The sequence below is a fragment of the Canis lupus genome, chromosome 23 (genome assembly GCF_003254725.2).
Source record: "Canis lupus dingo isolate Sandy chromosome 23, ASM325472v2, whole genome shotgun sequence".
Lineage (NCBI taxonomy): Eukaryota > Metazoa > Chordata > Mammalia > Carnivora > Canidae > Canis > Canis lupus.
In genome coordinates this window covers 3,455,204-3,477,649 of record NC_064265.1, presented here as the reverse complement: position 1 = coordinate 3,477,649, position 22,446 = coordinate 3,455,204, and the positions used below count along the sequence as shown (strand labels likewise).

Genomic DNA, 22,446 nt, shown 5'->3' with positions numbered 1-22,446 from the left:
CTACAATTTGAGCACTAACAACCTCTTACACAGAGCACAAAATGCAATTCTTGAGCTTAAAAATGTGACATAATCTGGAAAGAATGATCACTAAGGTGAACCAGATTAGGGCTTTGAGAAAACCTCTATAAAATGGAGAGCAAACTATGAAAAAGAAGAACATCTTGAGTTCAAAGATGACATCTTAATTTGGAGGATAAAAACTGTCTTACAATAATTTCATTATATAGACCAACACTGGAACAGTATCACTGGTTTAACAGCAGCTACTCTGGCATGATAAATGCATCCATCTCTTTAAACCTCATAAAAGTCACGTTATCAGACTTTCACAGATGTCAGAGGATTGTTCTGGTAAGAGTGTATTTTATTTCAGCCCAATAAAGGGAATTCACAAAAAAATGTTTTCAAAGGAATGCAGCTCTTTTCTCCATAAATATAGGCTTTTTTAGTTACTCTAAGGAGATAATTAGAAATGATTTGACATAAAACGGTCTGAACAGATGACAGGAAAGTAATTTCTGCCAAAGAAAACATATTTTGTCATAAATGGATTTATATGATACAAAATGAGATAAACCTAAAGTACTCAATTAAAGTGTAACCAACTGTATCTCCTCTTCTGACAGGCATCATGGTCATGCGAACAGAAAAGGCTCTGGAATCCCATTAAGCCTGTGCCTCTTACCCTTCCTTTGTGAAGTAGACACACATTCTTAACTCTGGAGGCTCAGTTTTCTTAGGAGTAAAATGGGAAGAGACTATGACTTCCTACGATCATGAGATCTGGGCTTAGAATACAATAAACTCACTAATATTAATTTTCTTTGTGTTCTTGTGACAAATATTGGCACAATTCTGATATTTCTGTTGCAGTGCTGAGAAAACATGAGATATTCTTTTCATTGGCAAACTTTGATATGAGTCTTCCTTGAATAACAGAATCATCTTCACTAGCGATATTATTCTGTAGTAGTATAGTCCTTGGTAAACTTTACAAAGATCATTATTAGATGTAGTCATTAGGGGATTTTTTTTTTACGTTAATTTTTTTTTTAATTTATTTATTTGACAGAGAGAGTGAGCGAGTGAGCGAAAGCAAAGTAAGGGAAGCAGCAGGCAGAGAGAGAGGGAGAAGCAGGCTCTCCTCAAGCAAGGAGCCTGATGTAGGGCTTGATCCCAGTACCTGGGATGACGATCCAAGCCAAAAGCAGATGCTTAACCCAGAAGCCACCCAGGTGCCTGGACTTGTTAATTTAGAAAAATTTATCACTAATGTATTTGTCTGTAACATGTACAGAAACATCTGAATAAGAGACATAATAAATAAGTCTCAGAACTTCAAAAAAAGTTTTTTATAGAAATTCTGACTTGAACAAAATAATTATCTCCTGCCAAAAGTTATGGACGTCTCTTTGTAAGACACACACACACACACACACACACACAGAGGCAGAGACATAGACTTGAACAAAATAATTATCTCCTGCCAAAAGTTACGGATGTCTCTTCGTAAGGGACACACACACACACACACACACACACAGGCAGAGACATAGGCAGAAGGAGAAGCAGGCCCCCCCCCAAGGAGCCTGATGCAGGACTCGATCCTGGGACTCCAGGATCTCACCCTGAGCCAAACGCAGATGCCCAACCACTGAGCCATCCAGGTGTCCCAAGTTATGTGCTTAAAAACAAAAAAATGGGGAGAAATTTTGCATTGGGGCAGACATGGAAGGAAAATCAAAAGACCAATGGAGGTTAATAAAATTAAAAGGAATGGGTAATGTTTGCAATGTTCACAATAAAATAATGTCAAATAAGGTCTTCCCTATCTCAAATTTAAAAATGAACATAAAAAAAATAAAAAAAATAAAAATAAAAATAAAAATGAACATAAATAATAAATGACTGCTATATGAAGCTTAGAGCAAATACGATTTATTTATTAGATTTTATTTACTTATTCATGAGAGACACAGAGAGGCAGAGACATAGGCAGAGGGAGAAGTAGGCTCCATGCAGGGAGCCCAATGTGGGACTCGATCCCGGGACTCGAGGATCACGCCCTGAGCCAAAGGCAGATGCTCAACCACTAAGCCACCTAGGCGTCCCGAGCAACTATTTTATTTAACTGATGGCTTATCCATTTTCCAAGAGTGTTCAACATAAAAAGCTGTCTTATGTTTCAGAAATCAATTAGAAATTATTTTTTTGCTGCGAAGAAGTAATTTTCTCAAGTTCAAAATATTCTATACAGTTTATATTTCAGTTATATAATTTCTAAAGGTGTTTTCTTTAACAAATGGAAAACATATGATCTTTACTAAAGGAAAACAGAATCAGTCAATAATGGGTATTCTTGCTAAGCTGTCACAATTTTGGCTTTGTGGTATACTAATTAACTCTAACATAAGCAGTTGGGAGAAAACAAAAACAAAAACAAAAACAAAAACAGCCTCATGAATGAAGAGATTTTTCCATTCATCAAAATTACAAATGACCAGGCCTGGGGACACAGATTCCTGAGCAGAGTAAGCAGGGTTTCTACACGTGAAAGTATGGAATTTTAGAGCTCAGCGATGGCAAGAAGAGTATCCACAGGAGTGGTAGACCAGGTGTGACCTGTCAGAGCCCACCAAGGTAAGGATTACATCTGTGCAAGTAGGGAGGTAGTGGCAGAGATGGAAAACTGGCTGCATAGAGGAGGACTGATCAAGTAAGTAAATATATTAAAGATAATGAAGGCAGGTTTCTCAGTGTCAGGAAAAAGGGAGTTTATCAATATGAGAAAGGAGGAAACTAGAACTAATCTTATGGTGCTAAATTGGAATTGGGAGTTATTTATGTAAGCTTTTGATGAATAAAATACATGTAAATTAGTGTGTGTACACATATACACACATACATACACACACATTCCCTAGCTCTGGCCACTGAGAAGTCTTGGGAATAGTGATAGCCCACTAGCAGTAAGTACACCTTGTGGGCAGACTCTAGCCTTTAAAAACCATTTTCCATTTAGTGAAACCAAGGATCAATTCTTGAAGAAATTATTGATTCCAGAACTGAAGCAGGGACAGAACAATATTTTGTCATTCCAGCACGCAAGGATGGGGACATATCAAAAGAACAGGTCAATCAAAGACAATTTGAGCATCAAAATAAATGATAGTTATAAATTATAACCCATTGAGTACAATGTAAACCACGAGTTCATACTGTTAGAAATATATAAATGAAACTTTTTAAATGAATACATTTAAAAAAATTTATTTATTTATTTCATGATAGACAGAGAGAGAGAGGCAGACACACAGGAGGAGGGAGAAGCAGACTCCATGCCGGGAGCCTGACACGGGACTCGATCCCGGGACTCCAGGATCACGCCCTGGGCCAAAGGCAGGCGTCAAACCGCTGAGCCACCCAGGGATCCCCTAAATGAATACATTTTAACACAGTTTTATGGTATCTCCCCACAAAACACTTATTTAATTACAAAATGAGTAACTTCACAATGGAGAAGCCTAGTAACTACCTCCATAATCAAGTGACCAAGTTTATATCACCAGTCAAAGGGCAAAGTGAAATCATGTATTACCTGAAGAATGCACTATCACTTTTGGGACACTGATGCCAAGAGCACATGACCTGAATCCAATCATGAGAAAACATCAGACAAGCCTAAATTGAGGGAAATGCTACAAAATAATTGGTCTCTGATCTTTAAAAGTGCCATGGTCACAAGAACAAAGGAAAGACTGAACACTGAAGAGGACTACAGAGACACGATGATTGAATGCAATGTGAGATTATGAAGTGGATCCTTTGGCTAGAAGGTATCATTGGGACAATTAGACAAAACTCTAATGGGGCAGGCGGTTATTAATGTACTGATGATAATTACCTGATTTGGATAAGGATATTGTGGTTAAAAAAAAAAAAAAGGATATTGTGGTTATATGTGGGAGAATGTCTTTGTTTATAGAAAGTATATCCTGAAGTATTTGGGGCGATGGAGCATCAGTTTGACAGCTTACTCTTTTTTTTTTTTTTTTGACAGCTTACTCTTACTTATAGCACAAGAAAAAGTTCTATGTGCTATATCCCTATCTTTTAAGCTTTTGTTTTAAAATAAAAAAAATTATATATATATATATATCGCAGCCAAGGCAAGAAATGTCAGTGGAAACAATTTGGTCTCCCAGTTTGTGACCTCTGTACATAAATAATTTAAGAACAATTAAAGCTGCTAATACCAGGTCTCAGTTTACCATGCTGCTGCAACAAGGGAGGGTTTAAAGGACACACTCACACTAGGTCCAATTTACTCCTTCCTGTTTGCTGCTATTGTGACTAAACCTCAGCAACAGAATCAACTATTTGTGACAGATCAAAACACACCAAAGTGAATCATTTTGGCAATTTTATACACCCTTATGTAATTTGGACTTAGTTTGGCAAGTTGTCATAATTTTGTCTTTGTAGTAATTGTGATATACTGAGACTTTTAACATGACATACTGGTAGAAACATGATTCGTCAACCTTATCAGTAATCAAAGAAATAAAAGTGGGGATTTTTTCCACTTACCTAATTACAAAAATTAAAAAATCTCTGATATCCAACTACTCAGTCTTCCTAGTATTAAGGAAATGCTCATTAGGATGGCCTGCCTTATATCCATCATGATGACAAAATTTTAAAACATCTGAACATCTTGTGCCAGTAGGGAAATCAGCACTACCTAAACTGGCCAAGAGTTTTGAGTTGGTAATTGGGTAGTAACTCTCAAAATTTCAACTTACATATCCCTTAATTGAGAAATTATATCTCTAAGAATCTCTTACTTACGTATGTGCATAAAAGTTTATGCAGAAAGAGGTTCACTGACAGCAACACTGGAGGAACAAAGGAAAATCAGAAACTTCCTAAGTATAGTATCATGAGGCTGGTAAGGTGGGGGGACTTTCAAATTTACCCATATATAGTTATCTATTGCTTTACACTAGAGTTTTCAATTAAAAAAAAAAGAATTATGTAATTCATACAGGAAAAATGTAATTCCTTATTAAAAATACCTAAACCATTTGCAATGTATTGTACTTTGTATCAGTTTTTATACATCTTTTGTAAACCTAACTGCATACTGTAATTGGAAGAGTAGGTAGTAGTATATCTGCACCCTCTTTCAGAAGTGACACTCAAGACAGTCAACCAAATAGACCGTACAGCTTAGTAAGTGTTAGAACTTAGTCCTATGCCCATGTTCCAAGCCACTGTGAATGTTAGGGCTAGTCCCACATCCTTGGTATAAGTCACTGTAAGTACCAGAGCTAGTCCTAAATTGGCTCCAAATTCTAATGGTAGATTTTCACATCTGGTCTTGAATGCATCTTACCAGAGTTTATGATTTCTTACTTTATTAAAGGGCTATTATAAACAACGGGTAGTTTTTCTAAGGTTTTGTCATGCTGGTATAAAAATTAATGACTGAATTGTGTCTAAAGATAAACTAAATTTATAGGCTACAACTGATTTCAGTTGAGCAGTTGAGCGGTCAGTAAGGTTTTCCTGATTTTGAGTATGATCTCAGGATTACCCTGTTTCTCATTCTGGGGTAGAAAACTACCAAATCACTAGAAATGAGCTCCTACGAGATGGGAGAGACATTCTCATCCCAAAGCTTCTTACTTCTTAGGGAGTTATAATAAAAGAGCATGTCAATTTCTTTTGCTTCATTGATTCCCAGTCCTCTAAAACACAGGTGACAAAATATGACCCAGAACCTACCATCAGGAAACTGGTCAGCATCATCATCAAACATGGCTTCCTTGAGGGCAGACTTATTGAAGGAACTGATGCTATCTGAATAGTTATATGGATTATAGTCTCGAGCACGTGGAGAGGAGTGAGCAGGCATTGAATGGAGCAATGAAGCTTTATTATCAAGGGCTGTTTGGCTTGAATCAGTAGCATCACCTCCTGCTCTTGGGTCAGGCATCCCAGGACCACCACACATCTATTAATGGGGAGGAAAAGGTATAGCAAATTAATTTATGTTTTAAAAAACATTTTACTTATTTGCTTATTTGAGAGAAGGAGGGTGGGGAGGGACAGAGAGAGAGAGGAAGACAGAATCCCTGCAGGCTCCATGCTGGGCATGGAGCCTGATACAGGGCTCAATTTCACGACTCTGAGATCACCACCTTAGGTGAAATCAAGAGTCAGACGTTTTACTCAGTCAGACTGAGATACCCAAGCATCTTGCAAATTAGTTCATTTTAAAATATTTCTTTGAAATTCTAAAAGGACAAATTGATTTTAAATTAAAAAATGTAAAAAAAAATTCTAAAAAGAGGTTTCCCTATTGCTTCAAAGTCTATTTTAAAAAGGTAACAATAAACCTCTGAAAAAATTAAGTAATGGGAATTAACATGATGAGTTAAAATTGAACATTCAAAATGTCAAATCTTATAGTAAAGATGTAAAAATAAACACCTCAAACCCACAGCTGTGAGGGCAAATAAGAACCATAAAGGAATGCTGTTTCTAATGATTCCTATAGTTCCCCTGTTAATGGCGTGACCAAACAATATACAGTGGGATTACCAAAGGCTTCTCTATGCCAGTTAAAGTTATAAGAGGATTTTCAATAACAACACAGAACTAAAATCTGCCAGATTCCATTATTAAGGTAGTAAATTATACAATGAAAGCATGTCAATTAAGTATAAGAGAATCAATTTTTCTTTAAAAAGGCCTGCTGTTAAAAAAAAAAAAAAAGGCCTTAAGGACTATAACTTTTGAAAGAATGCTTGATACAGTTTGATTACATTAACAGACTTATCAAAACATCAATACTAACACTGATACTAATTCTATTATGAAAATCATTACAACTACCAATATCACCATTGTCACTGTCTACTCACAGCAACTGTGTGCTAAGCCATTACTTAGGTGCTTTACAAATATTCTTCAAATATTTACTCTACCCCTTCTGTGTGCCATGCATTGTTCTTGGAGGTGGGGATATATTAGTGAACAAAAGAGAGAATGATGTCCACCTTCAGAGTTTATTCTAGTGGGGGGAACAGACATTTACAAACATAAAGAACAAGTAAAGTATATGGAATAGTAAAAGGTGACTGGTGTATGGGAGACAGTGCAGGATTAAAGGGACCATGAGAGTTGTGGTGGGAGGAAGAGGGTGCAGATCAGATAGGGTGGTCAGAGTAAGCCTCTTGAACAGACTTGAAGGAATTGAGGAAATCAGCCATGGAGCTATCTGAGGAAGGATGTCTAAGACAGAGGGAATAGCCAAGACAAAGGCCCCGAAGCAAAAGCATGCCCAGGAAGTTCAAGAAATAGCAAGGAGGCTAGTATGGCTGGAGCAGGGGAAAGTAGTAGGACATGAGGCCAGAGAGGTAACAGGAGACTCTGGCTTGTAGTCTGGGACCGCCTACAGAGTTATAAGTTGAGGAGTAAGAACGGATGACAGGAGACCAACAGGCAGAATCAAGAAGGCCAATTAGGCAGGTACCTATTTTAAAAACCCAGGTAAATGAATTGATGATGATGATAGTTCAAGCTAAAATAGCAGTGATGGGAAGTGGATGGGTTTTGGATATATTTTGAAAACAACTAACAGATTTCTGGACAGACTGAGTATGGAGGATGACAAAGAGAGGAAACAAGGACAAGTCTTTGGTCCAAAGTTTTTGGCTGAGCAATTAGGGCTGCTATCAACTGAAACAGAAAGGAAGAGTTCTAGGGAAAAAGATGAGAAGTTCAAACAAGCAACTGGATGTAGCTATATAGTGAGTCATATAATTTATTATAGTAACTTTTAACGTAGGCAGTAATATCATCATTTTTCTAATGAAGACACTGAGGCTTAGAAGTGATAAAATAATCTAACAAGTTAATAACTGCCAGGAATTGGAATTGTTTAAATTCTTCAGCCAGAATCCACTGTTTGAGCTCCTCACACTGCACTCTGCTATCTCTGAGGGAAAAATGTCTCAAACAGTGACTTTTATTATTAAGCTATTATTGTTACCTCATATAGCTTTTGGGGTGGAGAACCTCAGATATGAGTAGTAAGCTGGTTTCTGGCATCCAATTTAGTAGGGCCATCTGCCAGATAGGCATGGGGAGAAAACAGCAGGAAAGCAGTAAGGAAGGCAGAAGAGAAAGTCCTTTAGAGATGTGCTGAAGTACTACAATGTTCTACAATTCTACAAACACTGAGGAACCATGGATTCCATAGGAAATAGTGGAATGGCTTGTTTTGAGAAAAATAATTAACAGTGTAAAAAAATAACTATTCTGGGGATCCCTGGGTGGCTCAGCAGTTTAGCGCCTGCCTTTGGCCCGGGGTGTGGTCCTGGAATCCCGGGATCGAGTCCCACGTCGGGCTCCCTGCATGGAGCCTGCTTCTCCCTCTGCCTGTGTCTCTGCCTCTCTCTCTGTGTCTCTCATGAATAAATAAATAAAATATTTAAAAACAAAAAAATAAAACAACTATTCTTTTCTCCCCCTCCCCAACTAAAAAAACAACTATTCTTTGTATGATGGCAGAAGCAACAAACTGAACAATATTTACCAATGTCAGAAAAATGAGTCCTAACATTCTCAATTGGAGCCATACAAACTGATGATGCAAATCTCTATCACTACACTTAATGAGAAAATAAAAACCTATCTGGCTTATGTTCTACCCTCCAACTCTTTCACAACAATCCAACAACACTGCCTTTCATCTGGTTTCCAACTATGCACAACTTGATTCCATCTAACTGTTTTTGCACTTGCCACTTCTTTTATGCAATTCTTCTCTCCTAGATCTTGTATGGCTTTATTTATTCTTTTTTTTTTTTAATTTATTCTTGATGCAAATGCCACTGACTTAGGCCTTCCCTGACCAATTAATCTAAAATAGATTCACTTTATGTTCTAACCTAAAACTCAAAAGTACTCATCTCTATCTGAACATTTATAAGGAACTTGAAGGCAGCGACTTTGCCTTGTAAAATCAAAGACCCAAAACAGTGCCTGGCATGTGGTGGATGCTCAGTGAATGCTTGCAGAGTGACTGACCCCCAAAAAGTTACATTTGAAAATGACAAAAAGCAAAGTTTAAAACAAACAAACACAAATGATCCAACAAAAATCTCTTTAATGAGGGGCACCTGGGTGGCTCAGTCAGTTAGGTGTCTGATTCTTGATTTCGGCTCAGGTCATGATCATCAGATTGAGCCCTGTGTCAGGCTCCTGACTGGGTGTGGAGCTTGCTTAAGATTCTCTCTCCCTCTTCTACTCCCCCAGCTCAAGTGTGTATGCACGCTCTCTCAAATAAATAAAGCTATCTTTAAAAAGAAATCTCTTAATGGAAAAGCCTGCAATGAAAGAATTTTCAAATACTCACGGAATCACCATCGTCTTTTTTAGAATCCCTTTTCAATGGTTCATTCATATCTTCTTGACTACGGAAGCTGAAATTCTGAATTGCTTCAGTAACACCTCTAAGAGAGCTATAAATATCTTCAGAGTTCATATTTTCGGTGTCATAATCAAATGCACTAAGAAAAAGATGACAACTAATTATAGTTTTAAAACACAAACACATTTGAGATTATGTAGGATTCCCCAAAGCATCATTAGCAAAACCAAACTAAACCTGACAACTATAAATGGTTACGGTATGTCCCCTAGTCTACCCACCAAGGGCAGCTTACAACGACTCTAGGTGCATAGCCTTTAGCAATTGGTTTGTCTGTTACCTTCAAAAATGTTCTGATTAACCAGGGGTCAGCAAACCATGACCCTTCCAATCTAAAAATGTTTACTTTTTAAATAGTTGAGAGAGAACCCTCTGGGGTCTTCTCCCTCTTGGGGAGCTTTGTACTATCGCTCAATAAATTTTGCTGAACTCTACTACTGCTCAATAAACTTTGCTTTGCTGCCCACCAAAAAACAAACAAAAAACAGTTGAAAAAAAGTCAAAATAACATTTCTAGACACATGAAAATCATAAAATTCTTACTTCAGTGCCCATAAATAAAATTGTATTGGAACTTATTCAGGCATCCTCTACAGCTATTTTCACACTGTAACAACAGACATTGTAAAGGCAACAAAGACTGCATGGCCTGCAAGGTCTGAAATGTTTACCATATGTCCCTTTACAGAAAGTTTGCCAACTCCTGTGATTAACTTATAATAATGGTATAGTTTAAAGATAAATGTATTTTTCACAAATTTATAGGAAGGCAGAGAAGTTTTAACACTGAACATAATACACGTTACTGACATTTTTATAGTCAAATTCTAAAACTCAACTGAAGCTGGAATTTAGCCATCACGTTACACATATATAACAAGGAATAAACAAGCTAAATGTTAAGTTTGCAATCTTTTTTTCTTCCTTAGATGCTGATGAAGTATCCTATAATTGTAATAAATATTACGAAGCAGCTATGATATATGGCTAATAAAATTAAGTTAATAACTATGTTAATAAATATGACTACTATGCATACTATTTTTTTAAAAGGCCAAGAAAAGGGAAAAAAATATTAGTCTATTAATGAGTCAAGAACCTCATCTGAAATACAGCCCATGCTTGAACTGCACAAGTGTCTGAAAATTTTACACAGCTTATATATTTTACATTAAAGACCAATTTCACAGACACATTTTTTTCTAAGACAAATATATGACCATTTCTTTTATTTTTAAATATTTTATTTTTTTATTCATGAGAGACACAGAGAGAGAGGCAGAGACATAGACAGAGGGAGAAACAGGCTCCCTGTGGGAAGGCTGATGCAGGACTCGATCCCCAGATCCCAGAATCATGCCCTGAGCCAAAGGCAGATGCTCAACTACTGAGTCACCTAGGCATCCCTGACCATTTTATATTTAGCCTTTCCTTATTTGTTCTTCTCTGTTTTTATGTTTTTGTCTATAAGCATATCTGAGTAATAGAACTATGACATTTAATGCTTCAAGTAGTAATTTATAAAAGCTGTGTAGGTTTTCTTTTCACTTACAAAAATTTTTATATCCTATGCATTATTTTCATTTAAAGGGTTAGTTCTGGAATAAACTTAAAAAAAGTTTTGTATCTGCTAAGTTTCTATGTGTCAAGACCTTTCAAATCAAGTGGAAATCAAGTGGAATTATATTAATGTCTGTGGTCTATGAAACGAGAATCTGCAAACACAAGCCATGATGGAAAATAACCCTTTTATTACCTTGGAGATAAAGTATTCTGTGATGTATTGGTAGGAGAAGTAAGAGGACTGGACCAGTTGGCTGGTGAACGTGGTGTTGGTCTCGTCAAAGGACTCCCCATGGAACCCTGACGGGAGTAGTCAAATAAATATTATCATACGATAGGTAAGTTCAACTAAAAGGCTCTTAAGGAAGCCATGCAATCAAGAAGTTGAACAATATGGAAAAGCCATATTTGTAGGTCAATATTTTAAGTATTCAAGTACTTATCTCTGCTTTCTTAGGGAAAAACTTTCTCCCCATTCAAAAATCTACCTCTTTTTTTTGTTTTCTTCACCCACCTCCTGCTCTCAAATATTGTCAACATCTTTCTTCTCAAAGACTCAACAGGATCTCAAATTATTTTAATTAATTATTAAATTAAAAAAAATAATTTTAAAGTAGGCACCATGCCCTACGTGGTGCTTGAATTCATGACCCTGACATTGAGAATCTCATACTCTATGGACTGAGCCAGCCAGGTACTCCCCGCAAACTAACAATTTTAAATTAGCTTCCCATTCTAAGCCAATTCCCTTCCTTCAATCATTCAAATTTTACCTCTCCTTGGGTTTGCTTTACAAATAATTTTCACAAACACACCAAAGTAAAATTTGGTATTATTAATTTACCTACCTCTTAAGATATAATTAAACAATTACCTCTCCTTTTATTTTTATTTGTATTTTTTAAAATTAAATTCAGTTTGCCAACATATATAGTATAACAACACCCAGTGCTCACCATATCACATGTCCTCCTTAATGCCCGCCACCCAGTTTCCCTCTCTTTTTAAAAAGATAACCAACTTCAGTCCCAAGAAATTGTTCTCAGATTGTTTTTTTTTCTCAGATTGTTTTTAACCCTGACTTTACCTTAAGCCTGCCATAAGTGCATGTAATTTTTCCTTTATCCATGATCAAAGATCTGTCGTTTTAAAACCTAAGTTTAATTCTTTAGGCATATTATGTAAATGATTCATGCCATTTAGGTATGTAAACACTGGATTGCTTCATTTATTCAGACCTTACTTCCCTAAAACAAAATTCTGTATTTAAGCAACTATAGACAAACAGCCTCATGAACGGGTTAGTGAAGATACCTTTTAAAGCCCTACCTTCTTCAGATCTTATTTGGTAACCAAGTCATCCCCCCTCTGGTCCTCAAATAAGGACTGGTTAGCTTTCCTTGTTCATACCTGACCACCATTCACTACCAACCAAATCATATATACCAAATTATAACATAAACAAGTCTAACTACTGTAATCTTTCCAGGACAGTATTTAATACTGCAGATGCTGCCTAATAGATAAAAAATAGATATACTAAAAAAATAGATATACTAGGATCAAAAGTTTACTTCATGTAAAAGAAAGCAATTGCTGCGAAACCATCATATCACATTAATAGCCAAGAAAATAACTGAAAGATACCTGGGTTCCATTGCCAGTGTTTCGTAGGTGATTATGAAGAAGCTTTGTAGCACCATCCTGAAAAGTTTTTGGTAAAGCTCCTAATAACATCGTAAACTCTGGGGTATTGAGTTCAAATAAGGAAATCAGCACTGACTGTGCTGCCTAGAAAACAAAGACATAGGAGTAGAGAAGTATATTTTGGTTACTCAAAGGAGATAATTTCTTCACGCAACATTTCTGTTCAATAGCACAAGGACATCTTTCCCACAGAAAAAGAAGTTGTCTTCATATGCTCTCAAATTTCTTTTTGGGAGAGTAAGAAAATATTTGACCTACCTTTTTTTTTTTTTTTGAAGGTAAGAAGAGAATATAAAAAGTGTCATGAATACAATCTAGAATTCAATGGCAAAAGTTAACCAGTTTCCAGGGTTATTTTACTAATATATGCTACTTCAGTTTTCCTCAAATGATTACAAGAAGAAAGGTGGATGGAAATAGACAAATACAGGCATCCTACAACTTTCAAAAGCTCACATGACGCCACTTTGCTTTTATGAAAGACCTACAACAGGGCAGCCCCGGTGGTACAGCAGTTTAGTGCCGCCTGCGGCCCGAGGCATGATCCTGGAGACCCTGGATCGAGTCCCACGTTGGGCTCTCTATATGATGCCTGCTTCTCCCTCTGCCTGTGTCTCTGCCTGTCTCTCTCTTTGAATAAATAAAATAAAAATCTTAAAAAAAAAAAAAAAAAGACCTACAACAGCATCTATTTTCCCTAACCAAAAAAAACCCCAAAATGTACCCTAAGGTATCAGAAAAGCCTATAATACGTTATTTTTTTCGGTCTAGGAACTCTGTTTTTCCATATAAATTAATGCTAACTGCTTCTTTGCTTTACACCATGTTGGTGTATGAAAGGTTTCATAAGAACACTACTTTCAGATAAAAGGATAAATCTATATATCCCTAAGCCATACAAAGTCCATCCAGAGCAACTTAATACTATTCATTTTTATATAAACAGAAAATAATGTTTTGGTAGAAATGGGAACAAAATGAAGCTTACGCAGATCAGTTAGGAAAATTATACATTTACTTCCTTCTTTTAATGTAATCAACAGAACTACTGAAAGCCAAACTCTGAAATTCAGATTAAATAGAAAGTTAACATGACTCAAATGAAAATATGTGCATCTTGTCCTGGACCTTCTCAGACCTGACTCTGTGAAAATATAAGTGTTCTGTGTTTATGACATCTGAATATACAACTCTACAGGAATGGTTAAATTATGTTACATTGGAGCAGTGCCACACTACACAACAGAGCCTTGAAAGATGATGAAACTCTATACGTGAAGAAATCAGGAGAGGGCTATCATATACTGCTAAAGGAAAAATATAATAAAACAACGGCTGTAACAGCCCATTTTGTTAAAAACAACAAAATATACATTGCATGGGTATGTCCTTGAACATGTTAATAGTACTTAAATAAAACTATTTGTACTTTAGGGGTGCCTGAGTGGTTCAGTCAGTTAAGTATCTGACTCTTGGTTTTGGTTCAGATCACCACAGTGTTGTGAGATTGAGCCCTGTGTCAGGCTCTACACTCAGCGGGGAATTTTTTTTTTGAAATTCTCTGCTTCTCCCTCTCCCCCTGCCCGTCTCTCACCTTGAGCACACACTTTCTTTCTCTCTCTGAAATAAAAACTTAAAAAAACCTATTTGTATCTTGAAACAAAACTTTATGATCCTGGGTCTTTTTTGGAACAACACTAAAACTACCTCAAGTTACTGTGAGCAAATGAATTGATGATTGTTAAGGCATACTTTATTCTATCCAGGGTATATTTTGGTGTATGAGACTCAGCTTTCTTCCCCTCAGAGGTAGAGAGCCCAACTGTTCCAAAACCATTTATCAGTGAGTATATCCTTTCCTCATGAAGTGACATCCTTATCATGAATTAACCACCTATATAAACTGAACTATATTTCTGATCCTCTGATCTTCCTTTATGTTCTATTGATCTATTTGTCTATTTCTGCATTAAATAATATGGGTTTAAGTTGTATGATTTATTTATTTTTTATTTTTATTTTTTTTTAATATTTTATTTATTTATTCATAGAGACAGAGAGAGAGAGGCAGAGACACAGGCAGAGGGAGAAGCAGGCTCCATACAGAGAGCCCGACGTGGGACTCGATCCTGGGTCTCCAGGATCACGCCCTGGGCTGAAGGCGGCGCTAAACCGCTGAGCCACCGGGGCTGCCCAAGTTGTATGATTTAAAATGCAATAGTTTTAGCATATTTTGATAGTCCTTCATTTCTGTTAGTTTATATTTTAGCATCACATTTGCTTTACTAGATGCATTTTTATTCATTTATTATTTCACAACATAAATCAGGTCTTTATTAGAAAACTGTATTCCATTTTTTAAAAAGTTTTTATTGTTTTTTAAAAATAAAGAGCAAGAGAAAAGAGAGCGAGTGAGCAAGAGAGAGAGTGTGCATGCGTGTGAGCAAGCATGAGTAGAGGGAGGGGGAGGAGGAGAGGGAGAGGGAAAAGGAGGCTCTCCACTGAGCAGGGAGCCTGATGTGGGGCTCGATCCCAGGACCCTAGGATCATGACCTGAGCCGAATGCAGACACTCAAAAGACTGAGCTACTCAGATGCCCCTTAAGATTTTTTTTTTTAAATTCTAGTTTGTTAACATACAGTGTCAATGTTATTAGCTTCAGGTATACATATAGTAATTCAATAATACCATACATTACCCAGTGTTCATTAAAATGGACTCCTTAATCCTCAGCACCTATTAAACCCATCCCCCCACCAATCTCCCCTCTGGTGACCTACAGTTTGTTCTTTTTTTCTTTTTAAAGATTTTTTTATCATAAGATTTTATTTTTTAAAGTAATCTCTATACCCAATGTGGGGCTTAAACTTACAACTCTGAGATCAAGAGTCATATGTTCCTCCCACTGAGCCAGCCAGATGCCCCTTCAGTTTGTTCTTTATAGTTAAGAGCTTCCCTTTCATTCCCCCCCCGCCCTTGCTTGTTTTGTTTCTTAAATTCACAGGAGAGAAATTATACGGTATTTCTCTTTCTCTGACTTATTTTGCTTAGCATTATACTCTCTAGCTCTATCCAGGTCATTGCAAATGGTGCGATTCCATTCTTTTTAATGGCTGAATAATATTCCATTATATGTACACACACACACACCATCATCTTTGTCTATTCATCAATTGATGGACACTTGGGTTGCTTCAATAATGTGGCTATTGTAAATAATGCTGCTATAAACACAGAGGTGCATGTATCACTTTGAATTAGTGTTCTTGTATTCTTTGGATAAATACCCAATATTGTAATTCCTGGATCATAGGGTAGTTCTATTTTTAATTTGAGGAACCTCCATACAGTGGCTGTACCAACTTGCATTCCCATCAACAGTGCAAGACGGTTCCTTTTTCTCCATATCCTTGCCAATACTTGTTTCCTGTGTTTTTGATTTTAGCCATTTTGATAGTTATGAGGTAGTATCTCACTGTGGTTTTAATTTCCATTTCTCTGATGATGAGTGATGGGAGCATCTTTTTATATGTCTGCTGGCCATCTGTAGGTCTTCTTTGGAGACATACATGATGTTCGTGTCATCTGCCCATTTTTAAATTGGACTGTATTTTGGGTGTTGAGTTGTATAAGTTTTTATACATTTTGGAGGTTTGTGGCAACTCTGTGTTGAACAAGTTTACTGGCACACTTTTTCAAACAGTATTTACTGAGGATTCACCAATTCTAGATGCCAAGAACATTTGTGATTACTTGAGAGAGATCAAATATCAACATAAACAGGAGTTTGGAAGAAGCTGATTCCAAGCCTCACAGATGACTTTGAGGGGTTCAAGACTTCAGTGGAGGGCATAACTGCAGATGTGGTGGAATTAGCAACAGAACTAGATTAGAAGTGGAGTCTGAAAATGTGACTGAATTACTGCTATCTCATGATAAAACTAAGTTGCTTCTTATGGATGAGCAAGAAAAGTAATTGAGATGGAATCTATTCCTGGTGAACATGTTGTGAAGATGGTTGAAATAACAACAAAGGATTTAGAATATTATATAAACTTAGTTGATAAAGCAGCAGCAGGGTTTGAGGACTGACTCCAATTTTTAAAGAAAGTCTGTGAGTAAAATGCTATTACTGAGAAATTGTTGGCAAAAGGAAGACTTGATCAATGGAGAAAACTTCATTGTTGTCTTATTTTTAAAATGAATTCTAGGTATTTTTTATTTTTATTTAAAAATAATTTTTAAAATTTGAATATACATGTATGTACAACATGGTGATTTAACTTCTCTATGTTATGTTGTGCTCACCACAAGAACTACCATCTGTCACCATACAATACCATTACAATATCACTAATTATATATCATATGCTGTGCCTCTTATAACCTTATTCATTCCATAACTGAAGGCTGTATTTTCCATTCTCCTTCACCCATTTTCCCCATCCTCTGCCTCCTTCCCTCTGGCAGTCATCGTTTTCTGTATTTACAGGTCTGATTCTGCTTTTTATTTATGTATTCAATTGTTTTGTTTTTTAGATTTCATATATGTGAAAACAAGGTAGGGGCACCTGGGTGGCTCAGGTGGTTAAGCATCTGCCTGTGGCTCAGATCATGATCCCAGGGTCCTGGGATCAGGCTTCCCTGTCAGTGGGGAGTCTGCTTCTAAGGTTCCCTCTGTCCTTCCGCCTCTGCTCCAGCCAAGCTCAATCTCTCTTAAATACATAAAATCTTAAAAAAAAAAAAAAATCACAAGGTATCTGTCTTTTTCTTTCTTTTTTTTCTTTTTTTTTGTATTTGTCCTTTTCAATCTGATATCTCACTTAGCATTATATCCTTTGGGCCCATCCATGTTGTTGTAAATGGCAAGATGTCATCCTTTTTTATAACTGGTCCATTGTATATGAATACCTAATCATCTTTATCCATTCATCTATCAATGGACACTTGAGTTGCTTCTTGGCGATTAAAAATAATGCTGCAATAAACACAGGGTTACAAATATCTTTTCAAATTAGTGTTTTCATTTTTTTTGGGTAATACCCAGTAGTGTATATAGTATTTCTATTTTTGTTTGAGGAATCTCCATACTATTTTCCACCACTGCTGCCTAATTTCAAGAAACTGCCAAAGCCTTCCCAACCTTCAGCAACCACCACTCTTATCAGTAAACACTGAGATAATCCCTTCACCTGCCAAAAGATTAGGACTCTGAATTCTCAGATGATGGTTAGCATTTTTTAGCAGTATTTTAAAATTCAGGTATATACATTTTTTAGACATACTTAATAAAAGACACAGTTAAGGACCACTGCATAGTGCAAAGATAAATTTTATATACACTGGGAAATGAAAATATTTATGTGATTTGGCTTTATGCAGTGGTTTGGAACTGAATCTGCAGTATTTCTGAGGTATGCCTGACTTGGTTTTGAAATCACGAAGCGTGTGAAGTCCTCCTACTTTGCTCTTTTTCAAGACTGTTTTAGCTACTCTGAGACTCTTGCAGTTCCATATGAATTTTGGAATCAGCTTGTAAATTTCTACAAACTTCTGGGATTTGCACTTCTTTTGTTAAAATTTATTTCTATAACCTTTTAATGCTATTGTAACTGAAATTATTTTCCTAATTTCACTTTTTGATTGCTCACTCCAAGGGTTTAGAAATATAGAACTGTTTTCTGTGTGCTGTTTTATATCCTGCAAACTTGCTGAACTTACTAGTTCTAATAGTTTTTTAGTGATTCCTTAGGATTTTCTCTATATGAGATATCATTTGTAAATGGAACTAGTTTTTCTTTTTTTATTTATAATCCAGATGTCTTTTATTTTTTTTTTTTTTTTTTTTTTTTTTTTTTTTTTTTTCCAGATGTCTTTTATTTCTTTCTTTCTCCTAACTGTCCTAGCTAGAACCCCTAGTTGAGTAGATATAGAGATTGTTGAATTGCACATTTTGAGACATAATAGTACTCTACTTAGACCAGAGTATAGTGTAATGCATAGCATATCTTGAATTGTATGATGTATGTTGAATAGAAACAGTGAGAGCAGACATCTTTGTCTTGCTCCTAATTTTAAGGAGGAAGCATCCAGTCTTTCAGCATTAATTATGATTTTAGCTGTAGGTGCCTCTGTTAGGTTGAGAAAGTTCTTTCCATGGTTTCATTTATTTTTTGTTAAATCATGAAATGATGTTAAGATTTTACCAGATGCTTTTTCTTTTTTCCTTCTTTTAAGAGTTTATTTTTAAGTAATCTCTACACCCAATGTGGCACTTGGACTTAAAACCCTGAGATGGAGTGTCATATGTTCCACTGAATGAGCCAGCCAATCGAGTTTTTAATCTTTTGATTCATATGGTATATTATGTTAATAGACTTTCAGATGTTAATTTAGCATTCCTAGGATAAATCCCATTTACTTAATCATGGTAATTCTTTTTTGTATGTTGCAGGATTTAGTTTGCTAATATTTTGTCGAGGATTAAATACATCCATGTAACAGATATTGGTCTGTAGTTTTTGTTTTTGTTTTTTTTTTTTTTTTTTTTTTTGTGGTGTCTTTGTCTGGGTTTGGTATCAAGGTACTTGATCTGCCCTCACATAATGAGTTGGAAAGTGTCCCTTCTTCTTTTTTGAAAGTTTCTAAAGAATTGGTAGTAATTTGTGGAATTCACCAGGGAAACCATCTGAACCTAGGCTTCTCTTCGTAGGTAGTTTTTTGATTAGTAAGTCAATCTCTTGTTCTATTAACATCTATTTCTTCTTGAGTTAATTTGGTAGTCTACATATTTCTAGGATTTGTTTCATCTGTGTTACAGGCATGTAATTATTCACTGTATTCCTTTACAATTCTTTTTTTTCTGTAAGGTTGCTCATATTCTCTCTTTCATTTCTATTCTAGTAATTTTAATCTCTTTTTGGTCAATATACTTTAAAGTTTGCCAATTTCATTGATCTTTGAAAAACCTGCTTTTAGTTTCACTGATCATTGTTTTGTTTAATTAATTTGTGTTTTAATCTTTTTTTTTTCAAAGTGGGCTCCATGCCCAAAGAGGGGCTTGAACTCATAACATGGAGAACAAGAGTTATGTGCTCTACTAACTGAGCCAGGTGCCCCAAATTGTGTTTTGTTTTTTTTTTTCCAAATTGTGCTTTAATCTTGATTATGTCTGTCTACTTTAGAGTTAGTTTGTTCTTCTTTTTCCAGTGTCATAAGGTAGTAGTTAAGGTCACTAATTTGACCTTATTATTACAGGCATTAACTGCTATAAATTTCCCTCTAAGCACCACTCACAAGTACCTATATCCTATAAGTTCTGTTATGTCATGTTTTCATTTTCATTCACCTCACTGTATTTTCTAATTTCCCTTTTGATTTCTTTGATCCACTGGTGATTTAGGAATATGTTGTTTAGTCTCCACATATTTGTGAGCCCCCCAAATTTTCCTGTTATTAATTTCTAATTTCATTCCATTGTGGTCAGAGAATATGTTCAGAGACTGTTCCATGTACACTTGAGAAGAATGTACATTCTGCTTTTTTTTAAATCTTTTTAAAGATTTTATTTATTTATTCATAGAGACGCAGAGAGAGAGAGGCAGAGACACAGGCAGAGGGAGAAGCAGGCTCCCCGCAGGGAACCCGACGTGGGACTCGATCCCGGGTCTCCAGGATCACACCTCGGGCTGCAGACGGCGCTAAACCGCTGCGCCACCAGGGCTGCCCTACATTCTGCTTCTGTTGGGTAAAGTGTTTGCCATTAGAAATAAAGGTCATAAAATGTATATTATATTCTATGTGCTTATTTGCAGTAAATATTGAAGAAAATTATTCACAGAGTAAGAGAGTAAACAGAGCTACATATAAGATGCAAGAAATCAATGATTGGGGTGAAGAGAAATGCTAAAAAGATGGTAAAGAAAACAGAAGGTCTAGGAAGGAACTTCCCATGAAATAACTAACTTACGTTTTTGAACACATGGAAAATGTTACCCATGGATATGTTACAGAGATGTTGAAAATATGAACAGATAAACAACATAAAAAAAAAAAAACCCAGGCAAATGAAAAAAATGAAAGGCAAATTATTTATACCACAACAAAGCTTCTACAAGAAAGGAGGTAGCAATAAACCACATGGTGTAGGAGTGAATACTTCCACAGTCAAAAGGTAAATCTTTTGTATTGATTACCAATTGCTTTTCTAATTTATCTTCTAAACCTTAAGTTAAAACATACCTTCCGAACATCAGAACTTTTGGGTTCTGTTGTCCAAGTGATGACCCGAGACACTGCCAGGCGAGTTTCACTGGAATTTATAAAATCTCCTGGATCCATCTGTTTGGCCAGAGTTTCTATGTATTTAAGGATAGCAACCTTCACCTGCAGATGTAAGCACAATGAGAGACGACAATCAGTCACCGAGAGATACAGATGATACTTCAGAAATAATTATTCTTTCGACCAATACAAAATGAAACAAATTAACAAAAAAGAAATTATATAACCACTTACATACCTGAGATACAAACACATGGTAATGTGGATTTTTGTTTTTCACATAATAGCAGAACTTTTAAGTCCCAGGTGTTTTATTCCCTGTGTCTAAACAAGTGCAGAAGACTCTTTTGACAAGATTAGACCCTTCTTGAGTCGGCCTTCAAAGCTTATAGCTGACTCTTGTCTACATTTCCCTGGGAGCCAGTCTTTATAAATTAAGTGTAATTTGGCTTTTGGGGAAATGAACCAAAGTATCCTGGAAATAAAGTATCCTAAACTAAGTAAGTAATCAAGGTGGGCAATACAGGTTTTTCTCCAAACATACAGTGACATTCACCCAATGAGATCATGTTCCTTAATAGGTCCATCAATTGCTAGAAATACCTTTCAATAGAGGTGTCACAAAGAAGTTTTACAAAAGTACCACTGAAGAAAATACACATATTTGTAATTCCTGATGTTTGGGTGCATGGTAGGTAGGTGTGTGGTCGAATGCAGGCTTCACCATCAGCAGAAGGTTGGTCAAAGCACACATTGCTTCTTCCTTCTATTCAGTCTTTTTCATCCTTAGCATAAGCCACTATTAAATTATCTCCTTTCTCTCAGGTATGTTGGGACAGAAAAGCAGGTTGAAAACCTTTAATGGTCATATCTTCTAACATTCTAGGGTTTCTAAATAATGATTCTAAAGGACTCTGTTTAGAAATGGCACCTGGCATAGTGCACAGTCCTTGGATATGGCAGATGTTGAACGCGTATTAAATACTGATTTGCTGACTTGGGAAAGTTTACATGTATGAGTAAAACAGCAACTCTGAAAACTATTGCCAAAGCTTAAGGTAACAATGATCTTTCTGCCCTTGTTATTGATCTTAACATGCTACTTGTCTCATTCAACCCCAATAAGGTCTTTGGGAAGTACTGTGCCAAGTTTAAAGGCAGTGAAGTGTTAAAATAAGGTTCTGACTCTTGTACATTTCCCCCTTCAGACTCCAGTTTATAAAAGAAAAAGGGGGTGCCTGGGTGGTTTAGTTGGTTAACCATTTGACTCTTGACTTTGGTTCAACTCATGAGGTTATGGGATCAAGCTCTGTGCTCAACAGGAAGTCGGCTTCTCTTCCCCTTTCCCTCTCCCCCCTCTGTTATGCATGTTCTTTCTCTCTAAA

The 22,446-nt window shown here is 36.2% G+C and overlaps 1 protein-coding gene across 46 annotated transcripts in view; it reads right to left on the bottom strand.

Moving 5' to 3' along the window:
- CLASP2 (cytoplasmic linker associated protein 2) overlaps positions 1 to 22,446 on the bottom strand; it is a 178,053-nt gene that overhangs the window by 14,134 nt on the left and 141,473 nt on the right. For all 46 annotated transcript variants that reach the window (XM_049099765.1, XM_025461432.3, XM_035704957.2 and 43 more), the window contains 5 exons: positions 21,020 to 21,163; positions 12,719 to 12,862; positions 11,265 to 11,371; positions 9,434 to 9,587; positions 5,794 to 6,022 (listed from right to left, as the gene is read on the bottom strand). In XM_049099765.1, the coding sequence (XP_048955722.1) occupies positions 5,794 to 6,022; positions 9,434 to 9,587; positions 11,265 to 11,371; positions 12,719 to 12,862; positions 21,020 to 21,163 (778 nt within the window). The remainder of the gene's footprint in view (positions 1 to 5,793; positions 6,023 to 9,433; positions 9,588 to 11,264; positions 11,372 to 12,718; positions 12,863 to 21,019; positions 21,164 to 22,446) is intronic.